Genomic DNA, 17,552 nt, shown 5'->3' on the forward strand with positions numbered 1-17,552 from the left:
CAATGTGGTTGACTCTTAAATGCCCTCGGGGTGGGCAATAAATGCTGGCCCAGCGAGAGAAATCCTGGAGTGGGGTTTGAACACACTTCTGATTCGCAGGCAGGAAAATTACTAAATGAGGCAGAGCTGACAAGTCTGCAGGAAGCTTCCTTTCATACTTGGTGCTAATGCTAAATCGTTAATCTCGTGAAACAGCTAACCTGCTAAGAGTTCATAAAAAATAAAATAGGCACCAATGAAAAGTAATAAGGTGAAAACCATGCAGTGCACAAGCCTATCAGTCCTCCCACAGAGATCCCTGATGGACATTAAACTTTATGACGTAACGTCAAAAAATAACTTTGCATTATTACAGTCGGATGGCAATGCTTTTGAATACAGTTAAAAATAATTTATTTTATCTAACATTGATGTGTTCAATAAGGAAGAGGTGATTGGCCAATATCAAAATTCGCTGGACTCTGGGGAAGTGCCGGTTGATTGGAAAACAGCTAATGTGACGCCACTGTTTAAAAAAGGAGTTAGACAAAAGGCAGGTAACTACAGGCCAGTTAGCTTCACGTCCGTAGTTGGGAAATTGCTGGAATCCATCATTAAAGAAGAAATAGCAGGACACCTGGAACAAAATGGTTCGATCAAGTAGACGCAGCATGGATTCATGAAGGGAAAGCTGTGTTTGACGAATTTACTTGATTTTTATGAAGATGTAACGAGTGCAGTTGACAGAGGGGAACCGGTGGATGTGGTGTTTTTAGATTTCCAGAAGGCGTTCAATAAGGTGCCTCACAAAAGGTTGCAGCAGAAGATTAAGATACACGGAGTTGGGGGTAAAGTGTTAGCGTGGATTGAGGATTGGCTATCTAACAGGAAGCAGAGAGTTGGAATAAATGGGTGCTTTTTTGGTTGGCAGTTGGTGACTAGTGGCGTGCCGCAGGGATCGGTGCTGGGGCCTCAACTGTTTACCATATACATAGACGATCTGGAGGAGGGGACCGAGGGTAGGGTAACAAAGTTTGCGGATGACACAAAGATGAGTGGGAAAGCGAATTGCGTGGAGGATGCGGATAGTCTGCAGAGAGATTTGGATGGGCTAAGTGAGTGGGCGAGGATCTGGCAGATGGAGTATAACGTTGACAAGTGTGAGATTATCTACTTTGGAAGGGATAATAGTAAAATGGACTATTATTTAAATGGTGAAAAATTACAACATGCTACTGTGCAGAAGGACCTAGGGGTCCTTGTGCATGAATCGCAAAAACTCAGTTTGCAGGTGCAGCAGGTGATCAAGAAGGCAAATGGAATGTTGGCCTTTATCGCGAAGGGGATGGAGTATAAAAGCAGGGAGGTCTTGCTGCAATTGTACAAGGTACTGGTGAGGCCGCAACTAGAGTACTGTGTGCAATTTTGGTCCCCTTATTTGCGAAAGGATATATTGGCCTTGGAGGGAGTACAGAGAAGGTTCACCAGGTTGGTACCGGAGATGAGGGGGTTAGCTTATGAGGAGAGATTGAGTAGATTGGGCCTGTACTCGTTGGAGTTTAGAAGGCTGAGGGGAGATCTTATAGAGACATATAAGATAATGAAGGGGCTAGACAGGGTAGAGGCAGAGAGATTCTTTCCACTTAGAAAGGAAACAAGAACTAGAGGACACAGCCTCAAAATAAGGGGGAGTCAGTTTAGAACAGAGTTGAGGAGGAACTTCTTCTCTCAGAGGGTAGTGAATCTCTGGAATTCTCTGCCCATTGAAGCAGTGGAGGCTACCTCATTAAATATGTTTAAGTCACAGGCAGATAGATTTCTGATCAATAAGGGAATTAAGGGTTATGGGAGCGGGCGCGTAAGTGGAACTAAACCACTATCAGGTCAGCCATGATCTTATTGAATGGCGGGGCAGGCTCGAGGGGCTAGATGGCCTACTCCTGCTCCTATTTCTTATGTTCTTATGTTCTTATGGCGCTCATAAGGCACTGTAAAATTAATCAGTTGTCTTTTTAAACAACCTTTCAAAATTCATATCTAAAATATCAATAGATTTAAAACAGTAGATGGATCTCATACAATTTCAATAATCTTGCAGTAAATACCATGTTGTGGAAGAGTCATTATATATATATATATATATATATACCTATGGGTTTTACTGGTCCATCATAACTTCTTTCCTCTAAGATATACATAGTCCGTATGTTACAAAAGTTAAAATAAATCACACTTTATATTAAAAGGACGGTTAGAAATGAGAAACATGAGACTTGTTTGGCTAGACAGTAGTTTGTAAAGAATTAGTTGAGGTGTCTCAGTGAATAATTAGCGTCTTAACAGTTATAAATGTGAGATTGTGCCAACACTCCTTCTTAAGCGTAAAATGGACATGCAGCCCGCTAAACTACATGAACAAGCAAAGCAGACTTCTTGGAAATAATGAAGAATTTTGATTTTTGATAAACGATTGAACTAATCATTTGTTTAGACAAGATAGTATTGTCTATTGTTTTAAAAGTTTAATTAATGTTTAGTTGACAACATAGAAACATAGAAAATAGGTGCAGGAGTAGGCCATTCGGCCCTTCGAGCCTGCACCACCATTCAATGTGATCGTGGCTGATCATGCACTTTCAGTATCCTACTCCCGCTTTCTCTCCATACCCCTTGATCCCTTTATCCACTAGGGCCACGTCCTGCTCCCTCTCGAACATATGTAACAAAATGACCCCAACAGCTTTCTGTGGTAGAGAACTCCACAGGTTCACAGCTCTCTGAGTGAAGAAGTTCTTCCTCATCTCAGTCCTGAATGGCTTACCCCTTATTCTTAGACTGTGACTCCTCGTTCTAGACTTTCCCAAAATCAGGAACATTCTTCCTGCATCTAATCTATGCAGTCCCATCCGAATTTTATGTCTCTATGAGATCCCCTCTCATCCTTCTAAATTCCAGTGAGTACAAGCCCAGTCGATCCAGTCTCTTTTCATATGTCAGTCCTGCCATTTCCGGAAATCAGTCTGGTGAACCTTCGCTGGACTCCCTCAAGAGCAAGAATGTCCTTCCTCGGACTAGCAGACCAAAACTGCACACAATACTCAAGGTGTGGCCTCACCAAGGCCAAGTGTAACTGCAGCAGGAACAACATTTTGAAAAGAATAATGAGAAGGTTAGAATGCACCTACCGCTGGTAAACTTGAAAACATACCATCAGACATAGGAGCAGAATTAGGCCACTCGGCCGATTGAGTCTGCTCTGCCATTCAATCATGGCGATATTTTTCTCATCCCCATTCTCCTGCCTTTTCCCCATAACCCCTCATCCCCTTATTAATCAAGAACCTATCTATCTCTGTCTTAAAGACACTCAATGACCTAGCTTTCACAGCCTTCTGCGGCAAAGAGTTCCACAGTTTCACCACTCTCTGGCTGAAGAAATTCCTCCTCATATCTGTTTTAAAGGATTGTCCCTTTAGCCTGAGGTTGTGCCCTCTGATTCTAGTTTTTCCTTCCAGTGAAAACAACCTCTCCACGTCCACTCTATCCAGGGCTCGCAATATCCTGTAAGTTTCAATAAGATCCCCCCTCATCCTTCTAAACTCCAATGAATACAGATCCAAAGTCCTCAACTGTTCCTCATACGACAAGTTCTTCATTCCAGGGATCATTCTTGTACACTCCAGAATCACTCTTACTGGTGTGATTCTGAATCTCTGGGGTCACAGTCCCTAATGAATAGATAAACATCATTATTAAACAATAGTTGGCCATGGAAGGCATTCTTCCAAATTGCTCTTCAACATGGAAATATTGCCTATGACATGATGCAGTTGGCTGAATGTAATGATCATTATTCCTTAGCATTGAGTCTCTATCAACACAAAACACAATGGTCAACCCTGATAATCTCAATTCAGTAATATTAGCTGGTCTATTAATCTAGGGTGTAAATGTATGAAAATAATCAGTAATTGATTACAGCATCACAAGATTTTTGGCATTCGCATTTGGCCATAGCAAGCCCAATCAACTCAACTTTAAAACGGAATTTTAAAAAATCTTCACTTACATCTGGATTGCATTTAAAGTTAATAATTGTGTCAGTCTGTATTATTTTGCAGTATTGGCATCCGTTATAAGATTTGCAGGACTAAGATGAGGGTTGAGATGAATACTGTTGACCACTTCTTCTTACAGGTCGATGGGAGGTGGGGAAAGTGGGGTCCTTATGGATCATGTTCACGTACGTGTGGAGGTGGTGTGCAGCTTGCCAAGAGGGAATGTAACAAACCAACTCCTGCCAACGGTGGAAGATATTGTGAGGGAATCCGTGTCAAGTACCGATCCTGCAATTTGGATCCATGCCCTGATAATGGTAAGACATTTATTGAAGACATATTGCGCTGTCATTTAATCAGACCTTAAATATCTTATACATTTTTCATATAATGGCAACAAACCAGGGCCATTCTGTTCTGTACATTCCGCAATACTACATTGATGTGAGTGTAAACGCAAGCAGGACCATTTTGTTCAGTTTGCACTGCAGTTTAATTCTTCCCTTCGATCAAAGTCAACGCCCCCCTCCTTTCAGAATTGACAATGACCATTTTTCAGGTGATAGGGTGGTTTAGTAGGTTAGAGAAAGACACTACTTTCACCATCGTGGCTTTAGCCCATACCAATAGCTGGAAAGTCCAAAGTTAAATCAGTTTAGACAGTTTCAACGCCGACGTTTCTGTTGATTGAAACTTGTATTGCGAAGTTATCCATAATTCAACATCACATGGCAATCTCACCTGGAGAGGTCCCAAGGATACCAAGATCTAGAGAAAGCCTATTCACCATCTACAAGGCACAAGTCAGGAGTGTGATGGAATACTCCCCACTTGCCTGGATGGGTGCAGCTCCAGCAACACTCAAGAAGCCTGACACCATCCAGGACAAAGTAGCCCGTTTGATTGGCACCAAATTTACAAACATTCAATCCCTCCACCACCAATGCTCAGCAGCAGCAGGGTGAACCATCTACAAGGTGCACTGCAGCAATTCACCAAAGATGCTTAAACTGCACCTTCCAAACCCACGGCCCCTTCCATCTAGAAGGACAAGGACAGCAGATAAATGGGAACACCACCACCTGCAAGTTCCCCTCCAAGCCACTTACCTTCCTGACTTGGAAATATATCGCCATTTCTTCGCAGTCGCTGGGTCAAAATCCTGGAATTCCCTCCCCAACGGCATTGTGGGTCAACCCACAGCACGTGGACTGCAGCGATTCAAGAAGGCAGCTCGCCACCACCTTCTCAAGGGAAACTAGGGATGAGCAATAAATGCTGGCCAGCCAACAACGCCCATGTCCCACAAATGAATTTTTTTTTAAATCCAGAGAAAGTTATATTGATGAAATATATGGTACTGTCCTGAAGTTTAGGATGCCACCGTCCTGAAATTTAGGATGCATGGCTGGAGTCAAGTAGACAACTTTCATTTGTAACTGATGAAGATGTGCTTGATGCTGATCCAGCTTTTAACATGAAGTAGTTAATGCTTGTGAAAGAAAATGAAAAGGATAATCTCTTCAAGAATACTTTGGAATGTCCAAGAAACCTGGCAGCATAGACCCAACACCCCTATTCAAATTAAGTATTGAATAATGGATGGTTGGGAATCAAGATTCAAGACTGTAGCATATTAAAGAGAGACACAATTAACTGCAGAAGTTTTCCATTGTTGCCTCTAACTTTTTTAAGTTGCACCAACCTTCACTTTATCACTGTTAATAGATGCCTTTAATACCCATTTATTGTGGAAATGCTTGTAACATCACCAACAAGGTTTATTGCTGGGAAGATTTTGATTAGCCAAGGCCAAGATTTTTAATGATGATAACTTTGCACATGACAGCTTTATGCCTGGAACACATTCTGGATAGAATACACAAAGATATTGAGTCGCTGAAGTGTAGTTAGATACCGTGACCAGAAGAAGGGTGATTTAAAAGGGCCTTACACATCTGAACTTATATCAATGAAAAGTAATGCAGTCCCCCACTATTTCACCTATTTACAATGTAACTTGCCTCATATAATTAAACAGGCACATTTCTGAAGGGATCAATGATGAAGAGTTTTTAAAAAAATAATGCAGAATAAGTTGTTCTATTCCAAAATGTTCTGAAACGCCAAGTAATTTTATTTATCTCTTTCATTTCTTTGGAATTTCTTTGCCATGCTAACATATGGCAAAAAAGAATAGTTGGCCATTATATTTCCAATCCTTGAGAGGTGCTGACATCTGTTTTTGGCATTTTATCTGATGATCTGAGGCTGTGCGAATTTGACCAGTTTCAAGATATATTTATGCCTCTCTCGCAAGTGTTTCTGGCCATAATGGGATTTGCGCCTGTGTTGAATGGGCCAGGGAAATCCTGGCCAATATCAATAATAACCACAACTGTTTTTGTAGTGTTTACCTGTCTTCTGTGATGTCAAATTGTACAAATAATTTGGGGTGAAGGAAGGATGTGGAAAAGATTGAAAGGGTGCAGAGGCGATTTACAAGGATGTTGCCTGGATTGAGTGGCATGCCTTATGAGGATAGGCTGAGGGAGCTCGGTCTTTTCTCCTTGGAGAGACGTAGGATGAGAGGAGATCTAATAGAGGTATATAAGATGTTGAGAGGCATAGATCGGGTGGACTCTCAGAGGCTTTTTCCCAGGGTGAAAATGGCTGCTACGAGAGGACGCAGGTTTAAGGTGCTGGGGGGTAGGTACAGGGGAAATGTTAGGGGGGAAGTTTTTCACACAGAGGGTGGTGGGCGAGTGGAATCGGCTGCCGTCAGTGGTGGTGGAGGCAAACTCAATCGGGTCTTTTAAGAGACTCCTGGATGAGTACATGGGACTTAATAGGATGGAGGGTTATAGGTAGGCCTAAAAGGTAGGGATATGTTCGACACAACTTGTGGGGCCTAAGGGCCTGTTTTGTGCTGTAGTTTTTCTATGTTTCTATGTTTCTAAAGTGTATCAATAACACTCAAACCAACTTGGTTATCAAACTGAACATGGTTTGAATGGAAGGATCCATTCGAAAGAACTGACTCAGACCCAGTCAGTTATATCCTGTCAGTCATACAGCCATAGGGCTGTGCTGTGAATAAAAAAAGCAAATATGCATTTGTTAATACATTTCCTACCAAAACAGCACCATCCCTCTTCTATTTTTATTCCATTTTTAATGGTTTTATTTAAATGGCTGGGAGTAGTTGCCTCATCTTACAGGGTGAAGGGGTTGAATTTGCATATGGAAAGTAAGGCCCCTGTTAAGCTGCAGACATTGGCTTCACACAGGAATCATTTTGGCAAAAGTGAGGTGGACATGACAGCATAGACTATTGATCACATTGGATCATGGTGCTGGTGTTCGTGAAAGAATACTTTGAACACAACACTAGTGCGTGCGTGTGGACTAATGGCAATGTGGGGAGGTGATGGCCTAGTGGTGTTATTGCTGGACTATTAATCTAGCAACTCAGCTAATGTTCTGGGGACCTGGGTTCAAACCCCGCCAAAGCAGATAGTGGAATTTGAATTCAATAAAAAATATCTGGAATTAAGAATCTACTCATTACCATAAAACCATTGCTGATTGTTGGACAAACCCATCTGGTTCACTAATGTCCTTTAGGGAAGGAAATTTGCCATCCTTACCTTGTCTGGCCTACATGGGACTCTAGATCCACAGCAATGTGATTAACTCTCAACTGCCCTTGGGCAACTAGGAATGGGCAATAAATGCTGGCCAGCCAGAGACACCCAGGTCCCACGAATAAATAAAAATGTGATTTACATGCCCCAAATAGTCAAAAACAATTTAAAAAATCATGCCCCAGCTATCTTTCATTCATGACAAAATTTTATAATCTTCGTGTGCCTGCAAATATCCTAGTGATATGCCAATAGTGAAGAGCAGAATATAATGACTCTACAGATGTGTTTGCTTCTATTTAACCTTTTCTGATTGTCTATTTATGGTTGTCTTTGGTCTGTATTTGAATCACAGGCAAAAGTTTCAGAGAGGAACAATGTGAGTCCTTCAATGGATACAATGTCAATACAAACAGACTTGCACCGTCTGTTGTGTGGGTTCCCAAATACTCAGGGGTATCACCCAAAGACAAGTGCAAACTTGTCTGCAGAGCGAATGGCACTGGATACTTCTATGTTCTTGCGCCCAAGGTAAGCACGTGATATATTTTAATGCTATGTATTCAAAATGTCAATTCTCCAGTCTTTGACCATCTTGTTTACCCCAGCATTTCTGCAGTGACTGATTTGCTCAACCACACCATTCCTTTCACCTTTGATGCCCCAGGCCCTAATTAAACAACCAGTCTCTCTCACCTTGCCCGCCCCAACCCCCCCGCTGCCCAGCACCACCCTCATCTCAACTTCCTTAAGCACAAGACATGCAGACTTGAAAAGATTTGGGGGGGAAGGAATTCACCCGCCATGGGAATTGTAGCGGGTGGGGGGGCGGACCTCAGAAAGATCCATTGACCTTTTCATGGTCCGTGGGATTCTCCAGTTTTGAGGCGAGAGCGGCCGGAGAATCCTGCCCAAGGTTTAGCCGTCCGCCATCAGATTTGGCAGGACCACATGAAGCGCTGCCAAATAAACTATCTCCACTAAGTCCAGAACAAAGTGCAACTGTTATTAAGAAAGCTGGTAGCAGATGAAATAAAGAATTTAAGAGGAATTTAGGGGAATGTTGAGAAGATGGAACTCGCTGACACATTGGGTGTTTGAAATAGATACCACGGATACATCTAAGACAGGGCTTGATTTCATGCAGTGGGAGACGGGCATAAAAGGATGTGGGACAACACAGGTTGCAGGAATTAGACTTTGAGGTGTCTCCTGAGATGTATAAATACTGGTGTAGACCACTTGAATTCGAATGGCCTGCTTCTGTGTCAAATTCTTATGTAATTTTACAGAACGACCTCAATCATTTCCACTGGGTCTGTAAATTCATTAAAGGTCACCTTCAACTTATCTGCCAGCTGCTCATTTTTTCTGCTGGCCTCTCCCACTCCCTTTAAATTTGCATAGTTTAAGAAGTCCTGATTTTGTACAGGTGAATGGGCCTAATTTTGTCCTGTGAACCCACCAACAAGAGACGTACTTTGGACAGGACAGTGGAGGGCATTCTCTGATCTCCCTGTAGCGTGTTTCTCACCGGCAGGAGACGGCATGCCGTTCGCCCGCTGTGGAATCCTCTGGTCCTGCCGCTGTCAATGGGATTTCCAATTGATTCCACCCCACACTGTTGGGAAACCTGCAGCAGGGGTGGGCTGTTGGTGCGACCGGAAGATCCCATCGGCATGAACAGTGCGGAAATTCTGGCCCGTATGTTTTATTTTTCTCTGTGGCGAGATGCCCAGCTTAACACTCTGGCAGGGAGCTTAGAGACCCAGTACATATGGCTGGCAGATGCGGATGGTAAGTAAAGAGTCTCTTAGTACTTGATTAATAAAGCTTTCTTTAACTTTATGACTTTATTGTCATTAAAGTGGATTTATTTTTAAAATCTGATTTTTAAAAATTAATTTGGAGAGAACTTCTTTATTCTATGTAAAACTACAGCTACATTATTATTTTATTTCCACAAAACATCAGGGACTGAATATGTGGGTAGGATTTGGAGAATGATTGGCACTCACCATCCTGAGGGCTGGCATGTAACGCGCAACTGCTGTCTCTCGACCTCCCACTGCCATTTGAGGCTCACTTGAGCATCGACAGGCAGTGGGTAGGACTTGCATCTGCCAGTACCACCTGTGAGAGCTGTCGACCAATGTGATTGGCTGAGAGCTCTCTAACCTTGCCAGGTGCAGTGCTGCAATGGCTAGAAGTGGTATTGGCTGGGACTAAGTCCCGGGAGCATTGCAAAGGTATGTCCCGGGGCGGGAGGGTAGGGGATGCCCTGGGTGGGTTGGGAGGACGGAGGGGCATCACAATGTTGGTGGGGTAGGACATGGGTGGAAAGGTTCCCAAAGCTCCAACATCTTGGAGAGGCCTTCATAGTGAGATCCCCTTCCTGGCTGAGATGGGAAGAAGTTTTTTCTGTTCCTTTTCCACCCTCTTCGCATCCACTGCCGCCAGCCTAAGAATTGAGGCTGGGCAGGATAAGGCCCTTCAGTGGCCATTATGTGGTCACTTAAGGGCCTTAAGGAGGTAGAAGGGTGCGATTGCCGCCCGAGGCAATGCCCGCCCAATGTGAAATTGGGAATCCCATCCATTCGTTTGGAACTTGCCTTCAGGGGGAAGCATTAAATTCTGCCCTCATGTTCCAAACTGATATTTGTGCAATCTCTTATAGAATAATGTCTAGCTTGGTCACAAAACCCACTACCTTGAAGCAAATGGTTTTTAATATTATATCGAGATAATGGCTGGGATTTTCCAGCTCCCCCATGACAGGTTTTCCTGTGGCTGAAACAGCAAGCCATTAGCTCACTGTTGCCGGGGTCTTTGGTCCCACCAAAGTCTATGGACTTCGGCATGGCTTACCAGCCCCAACACCAGGAAACGCACTGGAGCGCGTCAACTTCAGCACTTCTGGAAGATCCTATTGTTGGGAAGGGCTGGAAAATCCCACCCGCCCAACATGAATTCATCCCTATGTTCCCCTATGCCTATAAAACCAACCTGACATAAGAAGCAGGGCAGTAGAAATATTTTTTCAATTATGTCTATATTTATGAAGCACTAGTGTATAAATTGGACTGGATGTCAGAAATTATTTCCCATTATTCACCAAAGGTGGCAAGATTTTTAAAATTCATTCACAGAGTATGGGAATTACTGGCTAAACCAGTATGAACTGTCTACCCAGAATTACCCTTGAATGAGTGGCTTTGTTTGCCCTGTTTGGAGGGCAGTTAAGAGTCAATCACATTGTTGTAGGTCTGGAATCACATAGAGGCCAGACTAGGTCAGGGCAAGTGATTTCCTTCCCTAAAGAGCATTAGGGAAACAAATGAGTCTTCATGACCATCTCATAGTTTCATGGTCACTAATACTGATGTTAACATTCTATTCCAGACTGTAGAATACTGGTAAAATTATTGGGCTAGTAATCCAGAGACCCAGCTCCTGAGCCAAGGCACCTCGGGCAGCTGGGATAAAATGCTAGTCTTAATCATGAAACTACTGGATTGTCGTGGAAATCCACCTAATTCACCAATGACTTGCAAGGGAGGAAATCTGTTGGGCGGGATTTTCCAGCAGCACTCGCCCCAAGACTGGAAAATCCCACCCAAGGTCCATGTCCCGCCCGCTGCGATTCCCATGGCGGGTAGCATGGGAAAACCCCGCCTGTTGTCTTTACCCGGTCTGACCTATGGAACTGTAGACACACAGCAGTATGGTTAACTCTTAATTACTCACTGAGGTAGCGAGCAAGTCAATCAGTTCAAGAGCAATTAGGATGGGTAACAAATGCTGGCCTTGCAAGTGATGGCCACATCCCATGAAAGAATAAAACAAAGTTCAAGGGCAATAAAGAAAACAAGATCAAATATGAAGAAAATTCTTTTAATTAATTCAATTTCAATTCCTCAGCTGCATGGTGAGATTTGTACTCATCTCTTTAGATCATTAGTCCAGACCTCTGGATAACTCGTCCAGTAAAATAATCACGATGCTTCTATTGTGTCCAATGTATTCGCACCAATGGTGTTTGTCTCCGCGTCTCTTTAAGATAGTGTTCGTGTCACTAATCCATCATAAAGCCCACTTGCGCAACTGTTGGCAATGGCTGCAGGCGATACTATTTCAAACACAGAGCAAAAGAAGAAGCAATGCATGACTATCTGACAACACCAAACTTAGAAAAACTGGAGTCTAGTCTGAGATGCAAAGGGACTAGCCACTGACTGTCCATAACTCACCATGTTTTTCTCAACACCCCCAGGTGGTAGATGGAACTCCATGTATGCCGGACACATCAGCAGTTTGTGTGCAAGGAAAGTGTATAAAAGCTGGGTGCGATGGAAGGCTTGGCTCCAAGAAGAAGTTTGACAAATGTGGAGTATGTGGTGGTGATCACAAAAGCTGCAAGAAGGTTTCTGGTCTATTCACCAAACCAATGTACGTCTTGCTTTTTTTCTCTACGTTTTGACTTAACTATCATATTTTTCCATTAACGTGCCATTAATGTCTATTGGAGTTTTACAGTTTCAGAAAATAACAGGACCGGATTCTCCGACATCACTCGCAGTTGGGATTCTCCAGTCCCGCTGCAGTGAATGGAGATTTGACTGAGCGCCAAATTTTCTGTTCTCGTTGGCGGCGAGGTGTGAAAGGCCAGGTGATTCCAGCTCAGATTTCAAAATATCAATAGTAATTTCCATAATCAGGTACAGAATCCCAATACATGAAGAATTAATGTATGGCGGAATTCTCTGGCCATTCACGCCCCACTCCCAGTGAGAATGGAGAATTTGGCATTCAGCCAAATCTCCATTCATTGCAGGGGGACTGGAGAATCCCAGCTGCGGGCGAGGTCGGATAATCCGGCCCATGGTCTTTGCAAATTAATTTTCACAGTGACAGGATGCCTATCAGTCCTTTGGCAAATCCCCAGAAAATTGCGTGTGATCGAAGATAATGTAGAACAAGGAAATGTACATTCCCGGTGTGATTTTGGTTCCACTCTCTACAACCACGTGTGGAGATTCAAACACTTGCCCAAAACACATGTTGCCATGATCTAAAATATTACATTCCCGAAGTGTAGATACATCATTCTGAGGGAAACACTGAGTGGAAGGCAGGTCATATAAACCCTACGGTGCAGAAAGAAGCCATTTGGCCCATCGAGTCTGCACCAACCACAATCCCACCCAGGCCTTACCCCCATATCTACCCGCTAATCCCTCTAACCTACGCATCTCAAGACTCTAAGGGCCAATTTTTTAGCATGGCCAATCAACCTAACCTGTACATTTTTGGACTGTGGGAGGGAACCAGAGCACCCAGAGGAAACCCATACAGACACGAGGAGAATATGCAAACTCCACACAGACAGTGACCCAAGCCGGGAGTCGAACCCAGGTCCCTGGAGCTGTGAAGCAGCAGTGCTAACCACTGTGCTACCGTGCCGCCCAACATGAGAGGAGGGAGAAAGTAGAGGGCAAATCATCCCTGAGTTGCTTTTGCGCATTTTACTGGCTATGTCAGAGTAAGATTTGTAAGACCTGTGACAAGCTTGTCTTATTTGTTCTGGTCACAAGTCGTAAGTGTCTAGGGAGTTAAGGTAATTGGAAAGGAAATGAAGTTGTAAAATTTCACATTTTCAAATAAAATTATTTGTGAAAAGCTCTATTTATTGATGTGTGGGAAGGTATAACCTTTTCAAGGGTTTTTGCAGTGAGACTAAGTGTAAGAGTAGAAATTCCTTTTGGTTCAATGATTTCCAATTGATTGTAGACGGCCAGGATAGGGCTAGGGATAGGACTACGGAACCTCAAGGCCATACCCTCTGGAGGGTGCAGAATTAGCAACAGAAACTTCTGCGTTTTCGCATTTCACTGCAAATGTGTGGACTCTAAAAGCTGTCAGTTTTGGAGGAGTGCTGACGGTAAACTCAACGTTTTGCTGTCATTACTACCACAAAATTAGGCCATTAAGTGAAGCAAACTTTGAAGGAAATGAGGCTCGCTTGCCTTTATTTTATTTCTAACACTGAGGTTCTATTTCATTTGGCTGTAGATGCGAGTTTGTTTGCTTCTTGTAGAGTACTTAATGTTGAACGGAATGGGTAAAGCAATCTGTTGGTGATGGCTCCAGTGAATCACTCAGAAATCACACAACTTCCTGCCCCTCTCTTCACTTTCCACCAATTGAATGTTTCTCGCTCACAACTATATGGTCAACAAATTCAGTCATCATATTCTTTGAAAATGACAATAAGAATTCAGTATTTTACATTTGTATAACAATTTTGCGGTAAAATATAAACAACAAGAACAAAGAACAATACAGCACAGGAACAGCCCATCGAGCCTGCATCGATACGCGGTTTCTATCTCTCTGTTCGCCTCCCATTCATGTGTCTATCAAGATATGCCTTGAACATTGCTAACGGGCCTTGTTCCACCACCTCCACTGGCAGTGCTTTCCAGGCACCCACCACCCTCTGCGTGAAAAACTTCCCCCATGTGTCTCCCCTAAACTTACCCCCTCTCACCTTAAACCTGTGCCCTTTTATAATTCTGGGAAAAAGCCTTTGACTATCCACCCTATCTATGCCTCCTTATTTTGTAGACTTCTATCAGGTCACCCCTCAGCCTCCATCTTTCCAGTGAAAACAATCCGTATTTATCCAACCTCTCTTCATACCTAAAACCCTGAAGACCATGCAGCATCCTGATGAACCTTCTTTTGCACACTCTCAAAACCATCCATGTCCTTCTGAAAGCGTGGCGACCAGAACTGCAAGCAATATTCCAAATGTGGGCTGACTAAAGTTTTATACAGCTGCAACAAAATTTCCCAATTTTTATGCTTGATGCCCCGGCCAATGAAGGCAAGCATGCTGTATGTCTTCTTGACCACTTTATCCACTTATGTTGCCACTTTCAAGGCTCTGTGGACCTGTATGCCCAGATCCCTCTGTATGCCAATGCTCCTCAGGGTTCTGCCATTCACTGTATAATTCATACCTGAATTTGACCTTCCAAAATGCATCACTTCGCATTTGTCCAGAGATCCTTCACACTGACACCTGTTTAGGAATGGGAAAAAGCTAAGCAGGGTTTTGTAAGAGGGAGTTGAGGCAGCAATGTAAAGATATTTAGAAAATGTGTTTGTGCAGCTCACCAAAGTTGTAAGAGAGAGTGGGTGAATTGGGGGGAAGATGCTTATTAAATATTTTAATATTCTTAATATAGAATAAAAGTTGTTTCCTTTCTACAGACATGGGTACAATTATATTGTGACAATACCAGTTGGAGCCAGCAGCATTGATGTCAAGCAAAGAGGATACAGAGGCATGACCAGTGATGACAACTACTTGGCAGTTAAAAATGAGCACAGCAAATATATACTGAATGGCCACTACATCGTTTCTGCAGTGGAGCGGGACATTATAATAAAGGGAAGTTTGTTGAGGTATAGTGGAACAGCAACATCTGTTGAAAGCCTTCAAGCTTTTAAACCTATCCAAGAACCATTGATCATTGAAGTTTTATCAGTTGGAAAAATGACTCCTCCTCGTGTTCGCTACTCCTTTTATCTACCAAAGGACAACAAAGAGGATAAATCTTCACATAATCCCAATAAAAAAGACACAAAAGGAATCTTGCTGAACAATGACAGTTTGAGCAAATTGAATAAAATTGATACAAGGCAACCAGATTATAAAAGAACAAGTTATAAGTGGGTGGTGAGAACGTGGTCTCAGTGTTCTGTTTCTTGTGGAAATGGACTGCAACATAGATCTGTTGAGTGTGAAGACAATCACGGTAAAATAGCATTTGATTGTGATACCACCCAGAAACCAGAAGTCATACGGCAGTGTGGAGATCCTTGCCCAGTGTGGGAGATTGGCGGATGGTCACCATGCTCAAAGAGTTGTGGCAAAGGCTTCAAGAGACGTATCATCAAATGTAAAGCTGACACTGGGCATGCTTTGCCCAGAGAACACTGCAGTATAAGGAAGAAGCCACAAGAACTAGATTTTTGTACAATGAGACCCTGCTGAGAGTCATCAGTGGGCATTGTTTCAGATAGAGTAGCCTTTAGAAATGGCCACTGATCATTGGTTTCCAGCAACTTTTAGTGACAGTAATATCTGTTACGCCTGAATCCAAATGGAATATTGAGAAAAAAGAACTACTCCACATTGGGAATAAAATGGAGACCTGTGACACGTAATTGTGAGTGAAATTAACTGAAATTTACATGTTGAAGTCTACCTCTGAAATTTGTAAGTTGGTATTAAACTGTTTTGGTGACTTCATTGACCATGTACTAATGTTTGGACGCGATGACTGCCTCTTGAGCACTTACACAATGCAGATTGTCACCAAGTTGGAAGCAGTCAAAGATTTTAATGCCTTGATGGTGTTTTATTTACCAGTGACCACAAAATAATACAGGGACCAGTGTAGGTACAGCTGCAATATTATGCAGGGATGTATGGCCTAATATGATATATTGATGGTTAAATGAAAAACAGGGATGACCATCCTTAACTTCAGAGATGTGGAAGTTAGTTTGTTTGTAAACGGGCAATCTTATGTGCTACTTTATGAAATATATTAGATAGATAACCTGTTCTTTGTGACATGTATTAGAATATTTTACGCAGTAATACTATAGTATGACCATGTGGAGTGACGTTTCGTCAAGTTTAACTGGTGTCATCAGTTACAAAGTGTTATGTTCCAACAAAACTGTATTTATGAAAGAAAATGTAGAACATTAGGCTTGTGGTACAGTTCTGTATAAATATACACATTTGGATATTATCCGAAACTCGAGCATCACAGTGTTGGTAGCTGAGCCTGTTTGTAAAATGATCTTTTCCAATTATCTCTTAGTAAACTACCATTTTTTAAAATATGTAATAATTTATTCTGAGAGGGACAATATTCCATGGTGCATAAGTCATTTTCTGTATGCTGGTAGCATTATTTATTGTGTGTACTGGGTTCCAAGAGCATCAATGCAAAACCAAACTGACAACTTAATTATTCTTTTTTTGTTGTTGTGGTAAGATTGTAACTATGGTGCTATTTGTTTTGTCCCACATTTGCACATTTTATAACCTTGCCTGTAAACATTTGTGATAATTTTGGAAAATTTTCAATTTCTTTTATGGAAAAGAAACGTAGAACTGTTTCATCCTCCCTATTACTATCATTTAAGAAAAAGTCTGAATTCTTAGCTATCCTGAACGATACGCTAAAATGCAGGGCCACATCATATCAACCGTTTGTTCCATTTCCCCCTTATATTGTGGTAGTGCTTCTCTTTTCTAAAAAAACCCATCATATATGCCAAACTCTGTAACCCTTTCACTTGCGTTCTGGTTGGGAGGGACTGCAGTTACTGTTCTTCCATCTAAAAGATGGTTCATATGTTAGTGGGATTAATTTTACACTTTTGCATTTTTAAATTGCAGAAGGCATAAATACCGTTTATTGGCTGTTATGTATACCATGTATACATTTGTTTAATTGTGCACAAATAAAATTGTAAATACCTATGAATTAGTAGTCTTATCATTTATTGAGGGCAAGTATACATCTGCGGCACGGTAGCACAGTGGTTAGCACTGCTGCCTCACAACGCCAGGGACCCGGGTTCAATTCTGGCCTCGGGTCACTGTCTGTGTGGAGTTTGCACGTGTCTGCGTGGGTTTCCTCCGGGTACTCCGGTTTCCTCCCACATTCTGAAAGATGTGCTGGTTAGGTGCATTGACCCCGAACAGGTGGCGGAATGTGGCGAGTAGGGGAATTTCACAGTAACTTCATTGCAGTGTTGGTGTAAGCCTTACTTA

At 42.5% G+C, this 17,552-nt stretch overlaps 1 protein-coding gene across 1 annotated transcript in view; it reads left to right on the top strand.

Annotated features, from left to right (window-relative positions):
* LOC144479873 (A disintegrin and metalloproteinase with thrombospondin motifs 15-like) overlaps positions 1-17,260 on the top strand; it is a 56,564-nt gene extending 39,304 nt beyond the window's left edge. Inside the window, exons 6-9 of the mRNA XM_078198901.1 lie at positions 4,177-4,354; positions 8,040-8,215; positions 11,958-12,133; positions 14,963-17,260. Coding sequence (XP_078055027.1) covers positions 4,177-4,354; positions 8,040-8,215; positions 11,958-12,133; positions 14,963-15,749 — 1,317 coding nt within the window. The 3' untranslated portion in view covers positions 15,750-17,260. The remainder of the gene's footprint in view (positions 1-4,176; positions 4,355-8,039; positions 8,216-11,957; positions 12,134-14,962) is intronic.
* Positions 17,261-17,552: the final 292 nt, after the last annotated feature.

This window comes from Mustelus asterias, chromosome 27 (genome assembly GCF_964213995.1).
Source record: "Mustelus asterias chromosome 27, sMusAst1.hap1.1, whole genome shotgun sequence".
NCBI classification, from domain to species: Eukaryota; Metazoa; Chordata; class Chondrichthyes; order Carcharhiniformes; family Triakidae; genus Mustelus; species Mustelus asterias.